At 43.5% G+C, this 17246-nt stretch overlaps 1 protein-coding gene across 7 annotated transcripts in view; it reads right to left on the bottom strand.

Moving 5' to 3' along the window:
- nid2a (nidogen 2a (osteonidogen)) overlaps positions 1–17246 on the bottom strand; it is a 158063-nt gene that overhangs the window by 73479 nt on the left and 67338 nt on the right. For all 7 annotated transcript variants that reach the window (XM_029714112.1, XM_029714107.1, XM_029714108.1 and 4 more), the window contains exons 3-5: positions 16752–16990; positions 12682–13361; positions 4953–5102 (exon numbers count right to left, since the gene is read on the bottom strand). In XM_029714112.1, coding sequence (XP_029569972.1) covers positions 4953–5102; positions 12682–13361; positions 16752–16990 — 1069 coding nt within the window. The remainder of the gene's footprint in view (positions 1–4952; positions 5103–12681; positions 13362–16751; positions 16991–17246) is intronic.

Genomic DNA, 17246 nt, shown 5'->3' with positions numbered 1-17246 from the left:
GTGCTGTGTGTTTTGGCTTTCGTGCCCTTGTGGATTGCGCAGATGATTACGAGTCTCATCCTGTGTGTTAATCATTGTGCGCTTGTGTTATTTATTCGAGGTACTCCTCGCTCTTTTGTTTGGGTTTCAACCCTGTGTGTTGTATACGTGTTTGTTTGGTCTTCGTCCCCGTGCCTTTACACGGCACGCCGTAATTTGGGTGTAATAAAAAACCCTATTACGCATTCCTGCGCCTGTCTCCTGATCCCTTTATACCGATGTGACAAATTCAAATAATTTAAATTACAATTCAAGAATTGAGAAGTGACATTTATTCTTACCTATTTTGGTAATTGACTGAATTGATATGGAATTACTGTAGTAATTATCTCACTGTGAAAATATGTCTCTGGTCCCCACTTTGTTGTATTAACATGCCTTTATGTTCCTCTATTTACTACAAAGCACCCTGTGTGTGTTTGTGTTCCTGTTCCATCAAAGCACCCACAAGAACTTAGACTGAATACACCAACCCGCATGCATGTCTGTCAGTGTCTCCCACTGTCTCTCAAATCACAAAGCTTCACAAGTACCACGTTTGACAAGTCTTGACACTCCAACCCTGGAACAATATACACAAGTATGCCTTGACACTTCTACCTGGAACAATGTGTTCACATTTTGTTGTGAAACTTCAGCCTCCAACAAAACACCTCATTCCTGAGGATGAACCAACCCAGTGGAAAGTCAGTCAGGGTGACATCATCCCCTCTAACTCTTTCAAGTAGTCGACTGACTGTATTTGTCAAAGCATTGACTGGCTGCCAAAACATCCGGTTATAAAGCTAACATTTAAATACTACCCCCATTGCATGCCCTTCGACACACACACACACACACACACACACACACACACACACACACACACACACACACACACACACACACACACACACACGGGTTATTAACAAGCAGCCAGACTAATAAAGGGAGTCGGTTGAGAGTGCAGAGGATGTGTGGGTGTGTGTGTGTGTGCGTGCGTGCATGTGTGAGAGAGAGCGTTTACACTGCTCTCCAAATAGGAATGTCTGTCAAGCCACTTCCAGGTAATTAGCCAGCTAGTGAGGGGCTAGAGGAGCTTGGCATGGCACAGTGACCAATAGGAGGATTGTTTGAGGAGCCCACCACTGCATCAGAGGTGTTGATCTGGCAGGAAATGGTTGCAGGGCCTAGAAACAAGATGATGCTGTCATGTGAGAGAGTGAGAGAGCAAGGGGGGTTTGGAGAGGGGGAGGTGGAGACCAGGTTTTTATGGGTCTGTGAGAGTTTGGGTGAGAATTGGTGTGTGTGTGTGTATTTAGGAGACGGAAAGAGTTGTAGTGTGTGAGTTTCTTTTCCCTCTATGCAGCACTAAGTACATACATATGACGCACACTACCGTTCAAAAGTTTGGGGTCACTTAGAAATATCCTTGTTTTTGAAAGAAAAGCAAATTTTTTGTCCATTAAAATAACATCAAATTGATTAGAAATACAGTGTAGACATTCTTAATATTGTAAATGACTATTGTAGCTGGAAACGGCAGATTTTCTATGGAATATCTACATAGGCGTACAGAGGCCCATTGTCAGCAACCATCACTCCTGTGTTCCAATGGCATGTTGTGTTAACTAATCCAAGTTTAACATTTTAAAAGGCTAATTGATCATTAGAAAACCCTTTTGCAATTATGTTAGCTGAAAACAGCTGAAAACTGTTGTGGTGATTAAAGAAGCAATAAATCTGGCCTTCTTTAGACTAGTTGAGTATCTGGAGCATCAGCATTTGTGGGTTTGATTACAGGCTCAAAATGGCAAGAAACAAATAACTTTCTTCTGAAACTTGTCAGTCTACTCTTGTTCTGAGAAATGAAGGCTATTCCATGCGAGAAATTGCAAAGAAACTGAAGATCTCGTACAATGCTGTGTACTACTCCCTTCACAGAACAGCGTAAACTGGCTCTAACCAGAATAGAAAGAGGAGTGGGAGGCCGTGGTACACAACTGAGTCCTCAACTGGCAGCTTCTATTAAATAGTACCCGCAAAACACCAGTCTCAACGTCAACAATGAAGACGCGACTCCGGGATGCTGGCTTTCTAGGCAGAGTTGCAAAGAAAAAGCCATATCTCAGACTCGCCAATAAAAAGGAAAGATTAAGATGGGCAAAAGAACAGACACTGGACAGAGGATCTCTGGGCTATACTCAGACTTGTCTCAGGGTAGTAAGTTGAAGATATCCTTCTAGTGGTGTGGGGCTGCGCTTTGGCAAAGTGGGTGGACAGAGAGAGCCTGCCTGCCTGCCTGTCTGCCTGCCTGCCTGCCTAAGTGAAATAAATATGAACAGTAAACATTCCACTCACAGAAGTTCCAAAAGAATAAAAACATTATAAATGTCATATTATGTATATATAGTGTTGTAACGATTTACAAATGGTTAAAGTACAAAAGGGAAAATAAATAAGCATAAATATGTGTTGTATTTACAGTGGTGTTTGTTCTTCACTGGTTGACCTTTTCTTGTGGCAACTGGTCACAAATCTTGCTGCTGTGATGGCACACTGTGGTATTTCACCCAGTAGATATGGGAGTTTATCAAAATCGGGTTGGTTTTTGAATTCTTTGTGGATCTGTGTAATCTGAGGGAAATATGTGTAACATGGTCATACATTGGGCAGGAGGTTAGGAAGTGCAGCTCAGTTTCCACCTCATTTTGTGGGCAGTGTGCACATAGCCTGTCTTCTCTTGAGAGCCAGGTCTGCCTGGTCTGCTCACTGAGTCTGTACATAGTCAAAGCTTTCCTTAGGTTTGATTCAGTCACAGTGGTCAGGTATTCTGCCACTGTGTACTCTGTTTAGGGCCAAACAGCATTCTAGTTTGCTCTGTTTTAGCATTCTAGTTTGCTCTCTCTCGACCTGAGCCCTTGGACCACGCCTCAGGACTACCTGGCCTGATGACTCCTTGCTGTCCCCTGGTCATGCTGCTGCTCCACTTTCAACTGTTCTGCCTGCAGCTATGGAACCCTGATCTGTTCACTGGACGTGCTACCTTGTCCCGAACTTGCTGTTTTGGACCCTCTCTCTACCGCACCTGCTGTCTCTAACTATGAATGATTGGCTATGAAAAGCCAACTGACATTTACTCCTGAGGTGCTGACCTGTTGCACCCTCTACAACCACTGTGATTATCATTATCTGACCCTGCAGGTCATCTATGAACGTTTGAACATCTTGCCAGTGTTCTGTTATAATCTCCAGCTGGCACAGCCAGAAGAGGACTGACCACCCCTCAGAGCCTGGTTCCTCTCTAGGTTTCTTCCTAGGTTCTGGCCTTTCTAGGGATTTTTTTCCTAGCCACCGTGCTTCTACATCTGCATTGTTTGCTGTTTGGGGTTTTAGGGTGGGTTTCTGTACAGCACTTTGTGACATCAGCTGATGTAAAAAGGGCTTTATAAATACATTTGATTGCTCAGTTGTGCACCGGGGCCTCCCACTCCTCTTTCTATTCTGATTAGAGCCAGGTTGCGCTGTTCTATTAAGGGAGCAGTTTCAGAAGAAAGGTCTTTGTTTCTGGCCATTTTGAGCCTGTAATCAAACCCACAAATGCTGATGCTCCAGATACTCAACTAGTCTAAAGAAGGCCAGTTTTATTGCTTCTTTAATCAGAACAGTTTTCAGCTGTGCAAACATAATGGGTTGGTTGCTGATAATGGGCCTCTGTACTAGAGGTCGACCGATTAATTGGAATGGCCGATTAATTAGGGCCGATTTCAAGTTTTCATATCAATCGGTAATCTGTATTTTTGGCCACCGATTTGTGGCCTGCTGGAGGTCATTTTGCAGGGCTCTGGCAGTGCTCCTCCTGCTCCTCCTTGCACAAAGGCGGAGGTAGCGGTCCTGCTGCTGGGTTGTTGCCCTCCTACGGCCTCCTTCACATCTCCTGATGTACTGGCCTGTCTCCTAGTAGCGCCTCCATGCTCTGGACACTACGCTGACAGACACAGCAAACCTTCTTGCCACAGCTCGCATTGATGTGCCATCCTGGATGAGCTGCACTACCTGAGCCACTTGTGTGGGTTGTAGACTCCGTCTCATGCTACCACTAGAGTGAAAGCACCGCCAGCATTCAAAAGTGACCAAAACATCAGCCAGGAAGCATAGGAACTGAGACGTGTTCTGGGGTCACCACCTGCACAACCACTCCTTTATTGGGGGTGTCTTGCTAATTGCCTATAATTTCCAAGTGTTGTCTATTCCATTTGCACAACAGCATGTGAAATTTATTGTCAATCAGTGTTGCTTCCTAAGTGGACAGTTTGATTTCACAGAAGTGTGATTGACTTGGAGTTACATTGTGTTGTTTCAGTGTTCCCTTATTTTTTTGAGCAGTATATATATATATATATATATATATACACACACACATACAAAAAAAAATCATAATAATCGTCCGATTAAATCGGTATCGGCTTTTTGGACCTCCAATAATCGGTATCGGCTTTGAAATATCATAATCGGTCGACCTCTACTCTGTACGCCTATGTAGATATTCCATAAAAAAATAATCCGTTTCCAGCAACAATAGTCATTTACAACAATGTCTACACTGTATTTCTGATCAATTTTATGTTATTTTAATGGACACATTTTTTTGCATTTCTTTCGAAAACAAGGATATTTTTAAGTGACCCCAAACTTTTGAGCAGTAGTGTACCTTTCCACTAAGGCAATGTGAACTGTGGAAACAGGAATACAGGTATGGATGACCATTTTCTCAACCAATAACCCCAAATATTGTTCACAGATGTTGTATGACTGACAAAACCACACTAGTTCAAATCCATATATATAATTTTGTGGCATTTTGCGATATTATGACCCTGCCGGTGATCCTCGGAGCCTGTGTCACATCCAATACCGTCATCCCCAGGACTCACCGTCAGGGAGACAGTGACGACCGTTGCCGTAGAAACCGGAGCGGCAGTGGCAGCAGAAGCCGGAAGAGTAGTCGGTGCAGTCAGCGTTCTGAGAACACTGCTGTTGGAAGCGAGCACACGTCTCCTTGGTCTCTGTGCTGTACTGGATCACTGCAGGAGCGAGAGAGAGAGAGAGAGAGAGAGAGAGAGAGAGAGAGAGAGAGAGAGAGAGAGAGAGAGAGAGAGAGAGAGAGAGATATTATTTCCTAATAATCATTGATCTAATATGTTCCTCAGTGTTTGATTTGGCAATGTAAGATAAAATGTTTTCATATTACTGGATGCCAATAGAGCTCATTGAATTCAATTGAAAGAAAAATAGGGGGAGTGAGAGAGGGGAGGGAGGACGAGAAAGAAAGAGGGGAGGACGAGAAGAGGAAACAGTCAGAACTTGAATCGGTCAAAATACGCTGACTCTGCTGGATGTGATTGGGGGGAACCCTAGGGAGGGTCAGAGCATGTGAACCGTTGCCAGTGGTATAGTGCTATGTTCTTTAGGTATTGGAAAATGTCATGACGTCATAATTTCTCAAAGTTCGTACCGACAGATGTACCCTATTATATATCATTGTACAATAGGCCTATACATGAAATGCATCCTCCAATTGCAACGTCTGCCTATTATCTCATATTATCTCAAGAAAATTGTATATTTTTAATAACCTCAAACACTAAGTTAGGCATACCCAATTTCAAAATAGTCAATCGTGAATGATAATTCTTCATGTTTTACCGGTGAATATTCACCTTGCATGCCAATCATTTGATCTCCATCAGTTCCATGGGAATATGCATTTTGATCTTTTTGCTACATGTCTGTGGCTAAGGTACACATACACACATGCAGGCACACACACTCATACAGATGAACACGAACACTTGTACACACACGCACACAACACTCACTCATAAACACTCCTGCCCCATCTCACAAAGGAAGACTGGGAACCTCAAATAGAGGACGCTAACAAACTTTTTCAATGCTGCAAGAGCTGTGTTTATTTTGCTTAATTCTGGGACAATGTGGACCGCCAAGACTTTCAATGTAGGACCTGTTTACTTGCTGAGGACTACAGGGGTGAAGTGTCTACTGTTAGCAAACAGGTAGTGAACCTACATAAACTACTGGGGAATCCACACCCGCCTACTTTTTCTTTCTTCTCCACCCCAGTAGCCGGACGCCGCTCTGGCCTGGTGGAAGTGTCGCCGCCGTGTCGGCTCTCCACAGCTGACAGGCTGTTTCTCTGCAGGGATCCCTCCCAGAAGGGGTCTCCCCCTTCCCTGGAGAATGGAGTTGGTAGGATGCTCCTGGATGACTTGGTGGATGTTCTTGTTCTACAAGATCCTACCAACCAGCCATGGAGATATGTCACTTGCCGTGGAAACAGCTTCCTTCATTCCCATTATAATATTATTTCTCATACTTCTGCACTTTAGATCAAGTAATTCGGCTTTCATTGTTTTATTATTATACCGTAGCCTCTCTGTAGTGTCTTTTGGGGAGTCCACGGTAGTTTTCAATATCTTATTTTCCGCTCGTATTTCCTCCATCATTTTATTACTGTAATCCATTCCTTTTAAACCTCTACGGGCTAGGGGGCAGTATTGAGAATTTTGGAAAAAATATGTGCCCATTTTTAACTGCCACCTACACCAACTCAGAAGCTAGGATATGCAAATTATTACCAGATTTGGATAGAAAACTCTGAATTTTCTAAAACTGTTTGAATGGTGTCTGTAAGTATAACACAACTCATATGGCAGGCAAAAACCTGAGAAAACCTGAGAGAAAAAAATAATTTTGTGGCTGTACTATTTTTTTGGAGTCATTGTTTAATAGATACCACAGTGAGAAAGGATTCATTTCGCAACTCCTACGGCTTCCACTAGATGTCAGCGATCTTTATAAAGTTGTTTGAAGCGTCTATGATTAACAGAGATCGAATAAGAATGCAGGGAAGTTGACGTCCCTGGGATGTCGTCACTTCCATTATTGCCTGCACCTGCGCAATCATGAGACACGAGACATTTTTCAAAAACGTTTTTCTAGACATAGGAGAGGTCGGGTTGAAACATTACTGATGTTTCACGTTAAAAATGGCTCTAAAGATTGACGCTAAACAACGTTTGACATGTTTGAACGAACGTAAATAGATTATTTTTGTAACTTTTTTAACTTTTCGCCGTGAATTCACCCCCCCCGCGCTACTTTTTAGTAGCCACCGAAGCGCTAACAACATGGAACAACTTACATTTACATTTAAGTCATTTAGCAGATGCTCTTATCCAGAGCGACTTACAAATTGGTGCATTCACCTTAAGATATCCAGTGGAACAACCACTTTACAATAGTGCATCTAAATCTTTTTTGGGGGGGGGTAGAAGGATTACTTTATCCTATCCCAGGTATTCCTTAAAGAGGTGGGGTTTCAGGTGTCTCCGGAAGGTGGTGATTGACTCCGCTGTCCTGGCGTCGTGAGGGAGCTTGTTCCACCATTGGGGTGCCAGAGCAGCGAACAGTTTTGACTGGGCTGAGCGGGAGCTGTGCTTCCTCAGAGGTAGGGAGGCGAGCAGGCCAGAGGTGGATGAACGCAGTGCCCTTGTTTGGGTGTAGGGCCTGATCAGAGCCTGAAGGTACGGAGGTGCCGTTCCCCTCACAGCTCCGTAGGCAAGCACCATGGACTTGTAGCGGATGCGAGCTTCAACTGGAAGCCAGTGGAGAGAGCAGAGGAGCGGGGTGACGTGAGAGAACTTGGGAAGGTTGAACACCAGACGGGCTGCGGCGTAACTTGGAGTTATTTGGACATCAATTATGAACTTTGTCAAAAGAAACCACATTTGTTGTGGACCTGGGATTCCTGGAAGTGCCAATGGATGAAGATAATCAAAGGTAAGGGATTATTGACAATAGTATTATTGATATTACATGGTTACAAGATGATGCTAACCTATATAGCCTAGCCTATTGTTCTTAGCACAGCACCCGGTTTATTGCAACTTGTGATTTCCCAGTAAAGTTATTTTGAAATCTGGCAATACAGTAGCATTTACGAAATGTTAAACTATAATTATTTGAATGACAATATTATAATTTACCAATGTTTTCGAATAGTAATTTTGAAAATTGTAACGTTGTTCACCGGAAGCATTTCAGAGAAGAAAAAAATCTGAATTTCACAGCTACTGTAAAATGCTGTTTTTGGATATAAATATGAACTTGATGGAACAAAAAATGCATGTATTGTATAACATAATGTCCTAGGAGTGTCATCTGATGGAGATTGTCAAAGGTTGGTGCATAATTTTAGCTGGTTTCTGCTTTTGGTGACGCCTGACCTTGAATTGAAAATGGATGTTTGTACTTTTGTGGCTATGTACTGTCCTAACATAATCTAACTTTATGCTTTTGCCGTAAAGCCTCTTTGAAAATCGAACAATGTGGTTAGATTAAGGAGATGTTTATCTTTTAAATGGTGTAAAATAGTTGATTGTTTGAGAAATTGAAATTATTAGATTTTTGATGTTTTGAATTTCCAGCCTTGCTAGCAATCCCATCTCAGGGTTCATTGCTAACCCGTAGCCCCAACAGGATTTATCCTGTTGGCCTGAACCTCCCCCAGTAGCCCAGGCAATAGACCCAGTTTTTTAACCGCTCGCTCATGCTTGTAAGCAATGCTCTATCTTCTGGAGACAGTTATAAAAACTTCCCCCTCCAATGTTAAATTTGGAATTTTAGACAGCGGCTTTCATCCCGTTTCGCTCACAGAACTCGAGGAAAGGTCTTCCCTTGTTCTCTTCGATGTATCTGTTTCTTTTCGAGCATATCAAAATGCTGATCAATAAATAGTTCCAGATTCTCTATATTATCCAGAATTTGTTTTGTAGTTATCAGCTAATCCTCCATTTTTGTAATGTAATTCATGAGACAAGCTGTGCCAACCACGTCAACACCCCCCAGCTCGCACATAACATTCTGACTAAACGACATGACCTTTGTTTTAGAGGTGTTTAGGGCAGGGAAAGCTTGTTGGAGACTAAGAAAGCTTTGTTGTAGAGCATTTAACGAGTCCGACGAGAAGGATATACTGCTTTCCCGGGAACAGGCCCAAATCCCCGTAATTTGCGTGAAGAAAAGACGGAGGAAAAGAGGGCGCAGATCGGGCTGCCTTCTGAGAATCTGTAGGCAAGCGAGTAAACTCCCATCCGTTCTACTTGCTAACATGCAATCATTGGAAAAAAATGTATGCCCAATTACGATTATCCTACCAACGGGACATTAAAAACTGTAATATGTTATGTTTCACCGAGTCGTGGCTGAACAGCTTCTATCTCAAGGCCATCAGACTGTTAAACAGCCATCACTAACATTGAGTGGCTGCTGCCAACATACTGACTCAACTCAAGCCACTTTGATAATGGGAAAATTGATGAAATCAATTTATCACTTGCCACTTTATATTATTTATATTAGATAATGTTTACATAACCTACATTATTCATCTCATATGTATATACTGTACGCCATACCATCTACTGCATCTTGCCATCTTGATGCAATTAGATGTATCACTAGCCACTTTAAATAACGTTTTCATAACCTACATTACTCACCTCATATGTATATACTGTACTCTATACCATCTACTGCATCTTGCCATCCTGATGTAATGTATCACCAGCCACCTTAAACAATGCTGCTTTATGTTTTCATACCCTACAATACTCATCTCATATGTATATACTGTACTCCATACCATCTATTACATCTTGCCTATGCCGTTCGGCCATCACTCATTTCTATATTTTTATGTACATATTCGTATTAATTCCTTTACACTTGTGTGTACAAGGTAGTTGTTGTGGAATTGGTAGATTACTTGTTAGATATTACCGCATGGTCAGAACTAGAAGCACAAGCATTTCGCTACACTTGCATTAACACCTGCTAACCATGTGTATGTGACAAATACATTTGATTTGATTTGAACGACACGGATAATATAGAGCTGGCGGGATTTTCCATGCACCGGCAGAACAGAGAAGAAGCTACGTCTGGTAAGACGAGAGGGTGGGGGTGTGTGTCTTTTTGTCAATAACAGCTGGTGCGCGATGTCTAACATTAAAGAAGTCTCGAGGTATTGCTCACCTGAGGTAGAGTACCTCATGATAAGCTGTAGACCATACCATCTACCAAGTTCTCATCTATATTATTCATAGCCGTCTATTTACCACCACAGACCAATGCTGGCACTAAGACCACACTCAACCAACTCTATAAGGCCATAAGCAAACAAGAAAATGCTCATCCAGAAGCGATGCTCCCAGTGGCCAGGGACTTTAATGCAGGCAAACTTAAATCAGCTTTACCAAATGTCACATGTGCAACCAGAGAAAAAAACCTTTACCACCTTTACTCCACACAGAGATGCATACAAAGCTCTACCCCGCTCTCCATTTGGCAAATCTGACCATAATTCTATCCTCTTGATTCCTGCTTACAAGAAAAAACTAAAGCAGGAAGTACCAGTGACTCGCTCAATACAGAAGTGGTCAGGTGACGCGGATGCTATGCAATTGGGCTGTTTTGCTAGCACAGACTGGAATATGTTCCGGGATTCATCCAACCACCTCAGTTATCGCCTTCGTCAATAAGTGCATCGACGACGTTGTCCCCACGTACATATCCCAACCAAAATCCATGTATTACAGGCAACATCCGCATTGAGCTAAAGGCTAGAGCTGCCACTTTCAAGGAGAGGGACACTAATCCAGACGCTTATAAGAAATCCCGCTATGCCCCCAGACGAACCATCAAACAAGCAAAGCATCAATACAGGATTAAGATTGAATCCTACTAGACCGGCTCTGATGCTCGTCGGATGTGGCAGGGCTTGAAAACTATTATGGACTACAAACCCAGACGCGAGCTGCCCAGTGACAAGAGCCTACCAGACGAGCTAAATGCCTTTTATGTTCGCTTTGAGGCAAGCAACACTGAAGCATGCACGAGAGCACCAGCTGTTCTGGACGACTGTGTGATAATGCTCTCGGTAGCCGATGTGAGCAAGACCTTTAAACAGGTCAACGTTCACTAAGCCGCAGGGCCAGATGGATTACCAGGACGTGTACTCAAAGCATGCGTGGACCAGTGTCTTCACTGACATTTTCAAACAATTTTTTCATCCAAAAATTGTGTTTGACCAGATAAAATGCTATTTTACTGTAAACAAATTGACAACAGACTTTCAAATGGAAGGACATTCAACAAGCACGGCACTTGACAGAAATTTATGATAAAAAGATTGTCGGAACTGTTTTGTTAGACTTCAGTGCAGCTTTTGACATTATCGATCAAAGTCTGCTGCTGGAAAAACTTATGGCTTTACACCCCCTGCTATATTGTGGATAAAGAGCTACCTGTCTAACAGATCACAGAGGGTGTTCTTCAATGGAAGCCTCTCCAGATAGAATCAGGAATTCCCCAGGGCATCTGTCTAGGCCCCTTACTTTTTTCAATCTTTATTAATGACATGCTACTGGCTTTGACTAAAGCCAGAGTGTCTATGTATGCAGATAACGCAACACTATACATGTCAGCTACTACAGTGAGTGAAATCACTGCAACACTTAATAAAGAGCTGCAGTTCATTTCAGAATGGGTGGCAAGGAATAAGTTAGTCCTAAATATTTCAAAAACTAAAAGCATTCTATTTGGGACGAATCATTCACTAAACCCTAGATCTCAACTAAATAGTGTAATGAATCATGTGGAAATTGAACAAGTTGAGGTGACTAAACTGCTGGAAGTAACTCTGGATTGTAAACTGTCATGATCAAAACATATTGATACAACAGTAGCTAAGATGGGGAGAAGTCTATCCATAATAAAGCTTTGCTTTGCCTTCTTAGCAACACTATCAACAAGGCAGGTCCTACAGACCTTAGCTTTGTCGCACCTGGACTATTGTTTAGTCTAGTGGTCACGTGCCACAAAAAGGGACCTCGGAAAATTACAACTTGCTCAGAACAAGGCAGCACGGCTGGCCCTTAAATGTACACGGAGAGCTAATATTGTAAATCTCTCATGGTTCAAAGTGGGGGAGAGATTGACTTCATCACTAATTGTTTTTGTAAGAAGTGTTGACATGCTGAATGCACCGAGGTGTCTATTTAAATTGCTAACACACAGCTCGGACACCCATGCATGCCCACAAGACATGCCACCGGAGGTCTCTTCACAATCCCCAAGGCAGCAACTACTCTTCCTGGGGTCCAAACACATTAAGCTAATGGGGATCCCTAATAAATAGAAATACTGACCCTTGGATGGTGTCAGAGTGAGGAAAGGCTGTTTCAATTATAAACAGAAGTGACCAGCTTACAGGTCAAGAGTGTAGCAGAGATATAAACAATGAAACCAAGGCATTATGGTGAATGAGAACAGGTCCTATCCAGCCTTGAATGCGAAGCTGGTTTACAGATGGACAGAGTGAAAGGCGGACAAAATCTAAAAAAAGACAAAGGTGATATACATGAGTATACAAGAGGAGGTCATGAGTTGCATCAGGTATGTTACTAGTACTGGGTTGGACTAAAAGCCTGCAAATCCACTGTGGGTTCTCAGGACCCCACAGTGAAGAACACTGACCGAACTAGCTAGCTTAAGAGAGAACTTCAGACTTGAACCCACCTCCTGTGTCAAAGTCCACATCCTCCTCCTCCACCACGCTAACAAAATGTCTGCCACGGGGGGCAAGCGGGGGATCGCTCTCCATACGAGGGCTGCTCTCTCCCCTGTTGTTGGGGAACACATCCAGGACTGTGTGCTCCGGTTGAGGGACCACCTGGGGGGCTTGAGCCTGGGGCTGGAGCTGCTGCTGTTGTTTCACGTCCTCCAGAGGGGGCTGATGGGGCTGGTTCCAGGGCTCGGGCTCCAGGGCTGGGAACTTGGCCAGGTACTCCCCTGGACCCGACGGACCGGATGCTGGAGGTGGCTTGCCATGGTTGTCATGTTCACGATACTGGGGGTCAGAGGTTAAAGGAAGGTCACCTCCATAGGGCTGCAGGCGGGCTTGACCCGGGAGGGCGCCATGGTCCAAGTGTGAGGGCTGGAGGAACTCTGGGATAGTGGGGGATTGGAAGTCGGGGTCGGCGATGGGTGGATAGTCCTCGTCTGGTTCTTCTTCTTCTTCGAAGGTTTCGTGGTACTCTACTTCTGGGTACCCTGCAGTGGTGCTGTCATCGCTCTCCTGGCCTCTAGGAGGTGGCGTGGCGAGAGCACCACCCACAGCGGCGGGCACAACATTCTCGAAGGAGTAGCGGTTGCCGATGTGGAAGAGCCACACACCAGGTAAGCCAGTATTGCCAAACCTGAGGAAAGGGAGAAGAAGCATCTTTCTGCATTTCAGGAGAAGGAAACTGCCTCCAGTATTTATGCTGCAGTAGTTTGTGTCGGGGGGCTAGGGTCAGTCTGTTATATCTGGAGTACTTCTCCTGTCTTATCCGGTGTCCTGTGTGAATTTAAGTATTTTCTCTCTCTCTCTCTCTCTCTCTCTCTCTCTCTCTCTCTCTCTCTCTCTCTCTCTCTCTCTCTCTCTCTCTCTCCTCTCTCTCTCTCTCTCTCTCTCTCTCTCTCTCTCTCTCTCTCTCTCTCTCTCTCTCTCTCTCTCTCTCTCTCTCTCTCTCTCTCTCTCTCTCTCTCTCTCTCTCTCTCTCTCTCTCTCTCTCTCTCTCTCTCTCTCTCTCTCTCTCTCTCTCTCTCTCTCTCTCTCTCTCTCTCTCTCTCTCTCTCTCTCTCTCTCTCTCTCTCTCTCTCTCTCTCTCTCTCTCTCTCTCTCTCTCTCTCTCTCTCTCTCTCTCTCTCTCTCTCTCTCTCTCTCTCTCTCTCTCTCTCTCTCTCTCTCTCTCTCTCTCTCTCTCTCTCTCTCTCTCTCTCTCAGGACCTGAGCCCTAGAACCATGCCTCAGGACTACCTGACATGATGACTCCTTGCTGTCCCCAGTCCACCTGGCCGTGCTGCTGCTCCAGTTTCAACTGTTCTGCCTGCGGCTATGGAACACTGACCTGTTCACCGGACGTGCTACCTGTCCCAGACCTGCTGTTTTCAACTCTCTAGAGACAGCAGGAGTGGTAGAGATACTCTCAATGATCGGCTATGAAAAGCCAACTGACATTTACTCGAGGTGCTGACTTGTTGCACCCTCGACAACTGTGATCATTATTATTTGACCATGCTGGTCATTTATGAACATTTGAACATCTTGGCCATGTTCTGTTATAATCTCCACACGGCACAGCCAGAAGAGGACTGGCCACCCCTCATAGCCTGGTTCCTCTCTAGGTTTCTTCCTAGGTTTTGGCCTTTCTAGGGAGATTTTCCTAGCCACCATGCTTCTACACCTGCATTGCTTGCTGTTTGGGGTTTTAGGCTGGGTTTCTGTACAGCACTTTGAGATATCAGCTGATGTAAGAAGGGCTATATAAATACATTTGATTTGCATGTACTATCTATCTTGCTACGAAGTCCTTACATAAGGTCTCTGTAAAATAAGTGCCAAAACAGTTGGAACACTAAAAACCTTTCATAACAGATCCCAGCTTTATAACCTCAGGTAAGCTATTCAATATACAGTTGAAGTCGGAAGTTTACATACACCTTTGCCAAATACATTTAAACTCAGTTTTTCACAATTCCTGACATTTAATCCTAGTAAAAATTCCCTGTCTTAGGTAAGTTAGCATCACCACTTTATTTTAAGAATGTGAAATGTCAGAATAAGACTAGAGAGAAAGATTTATTTCAGCTTTAATTTATTTCACCACATTCCCAGTGGGTCAGAAGTTTACATACACTCAATTAGTATTTGGTAGCATTGCCTTTAGATTGTTTAACTTGGGTCAAACGTTTCGGGTAGCCTTCCATAAGCTTCCCACAATAAGTTGGGTGAATTTTGGCCCATTCCTCCTGACAGAGCTGGTGTAACTGAGTCAGGTTTGTAGGCCTCCTTGCTCACACGCTTTTTCAGTTCTGCCCACAAATATGGGATTGAAGTCAGGGCTTTGTGATGGCCACTCCAATACCATGACTTTGTTGTCCTTAAGCCATTTTGCCACAACTTTGGAAGTATGCTTGGGGTCATTGTCCATTTGGAAGACCCATTTGCAACCAAGCTTTAACTTCCTAACTGATGTCTTGAGATGTTGCTTCAATATATCCACATTATTTTCCTCCCTCATGATACCATCTATTTTGTGAAGTGCACCAGTCTCTCCTGCAACAAAGCAACCCCACAACATAATGCTGCCACCCCTGTGCTTCACGGTTGGGATGGTATTCTTCGGCTTACAAGCATCCCCCTTTTTAATCAAAATGTAAAGATGGTCATTATGGCCAAACAGTTCTATTTTTGTTTCATCAGACCAGAGGACATTTCTCCAAGAAGTACGATCTTTGTCCCCATGTGCAGTTGCAAACCGTAGTCTGGATTTTTTTAATGGAGGTTTTGGAGCAGTTTTACTGTGGATATTGTCACGGGTGTAGACCAAAACGCAGCGGGAAAATGTATACTCATCTTTTGTTAACGGACAAAGAAGGAAAAAACAAAAACGTATACCAAAAAACACAATGACAAAGAACAGGCCGGTAAGGCACAAAGCTATACACAGCAACAATCTCCCACAAAATCCCATGACAAAAACACTCCTAAATATAGGACCTTCAATCAGAGGCAACGATAGACAGCTGCCTCCAATTGAAGGCCCCAATCCCCATTACCAAAACATAGAAATACAAACACCTAGAAAGAACATAGAAAAACTAACATAGAACAATAACCAAAACCCTGGACTAATAAATCAAATACCCCTCTACATACATAACCACCCCGAACCATATAAACCAAATACCCCCTCTACATGAACACATACACAAACACACCCTGAACCACATAAAACAAATACCCCTGCCACGTCCTGACCAAACTACAAGAACAAATAACCCCTTTACTGGTCAGGACGAGACAGATATAGATACTTTTGTACCCGTTTCCTCCAGCATCTTCACAAGGTGCTTTGCTGTTGTTCTGGGATTGATTTGCACTTCTCACACAAAAGTACGTTCATCTCTAGGAGACAGAACGCGTCTCCTTCCTGAGCGGTATGACGGCTGCATGGTTCCATGGTGTTTGTACTTGCGTACTATTGTTTGTACAGATGAATGTGGTACCTTCAGGCATTTGGAAATTGCTCCCAAGGATGAACCAGACTTGTGGAGGTCTGCAATATTTCTTCTGAGGTCTTGGCTGATTTCTTTTGATTTTCCCATGATGTCAAGCAAAGAGGCACTGAGTTTGAAGGTAGGCCTTGAAATACATCCACAGGTACACCTCCAATTGACTGAAATGATGTCAATTAGCCTACCAGAAGCTTCTAAAGCCATGATGTCATTTTATGGAATTTTCCAAGCTGTTGAAAGGCACAGTCAACTTAGTGTATGTAAACTTCTGACCCACTGGAATTGTGATACAGTGAAATAATAATCTGTCTGTAAACAATTGTTGTAAAAATTACTTGTGTCATGCACAAAGTAGATGTCCTAACCGACTTGCCAAAACTATAGTTTGTTTACAATACATTTGTGGAGTGGTTGAAAAACGAGTTTTAATGACTCCAACCTAAGTGTATGTAAACTTCCGACTTCAACTGTAACTAACTCTATGTTTGGGACTTATGCCATAAGAAGTAGTGATGTCCTGTACTTACTGGTAGAGGTTCTTTAGACTCTGCTCATTGCTGGTGACGCTGTAGTAGGGTCCCTCCATCCGAGAAAATATAAAGGACACTTCTCCCCTGCTAAAGCCAACTCTAGCCGGCAGCTCAATTTCCACATTGTAGGACTCTTTAGGGCGCGTCCCAAAGAAATGCAGTCCATCCTCGGGGTAGAGGAAGAGGGCATAGGAGTCATTCTCATCGTAGGCCACCACCGCCTGGAACGTGTTCAACTACAGAGGAGATAAAAGGGTGGAGTAAGTGCACTGTTCGCACAAAGCCCTTTTAGTTTGCAATCTTGCATTTTACCTCTACAGTTTCATTGGAAATGTTTTGCATGGCATGTACTGTACATGGAATTTGAAGACGCTTTTATTTCAAGTGACTAGCTAACAGCAGTGTTTTTCCTAAGTACATGGAGTAGCCAGCCAAATAGAAAATGTAGCCAGACAGAGTTCTCCGAGCTCGGGGTGTCCGGGGTGCCATGCC

Source organism: Salmo trutta, chromosome 25, assembly GCF_901001165.1.
Source record: "Salmo trutta chromosome 25, fSalTru1.1, whole genome shotgun sequence".
Classification (NCBI taxonomy): domain Eukaryota; kingdom Metazoa; phylum Chordata; class Actinopteri; order Salmoniformes; family Salmonidae; genus Salmo; species Salmo trutta.
Note: the sequence above shows the minus strand (reverse complement) of the source record. Positions and strands in the feature narration are given on the sequence as shown.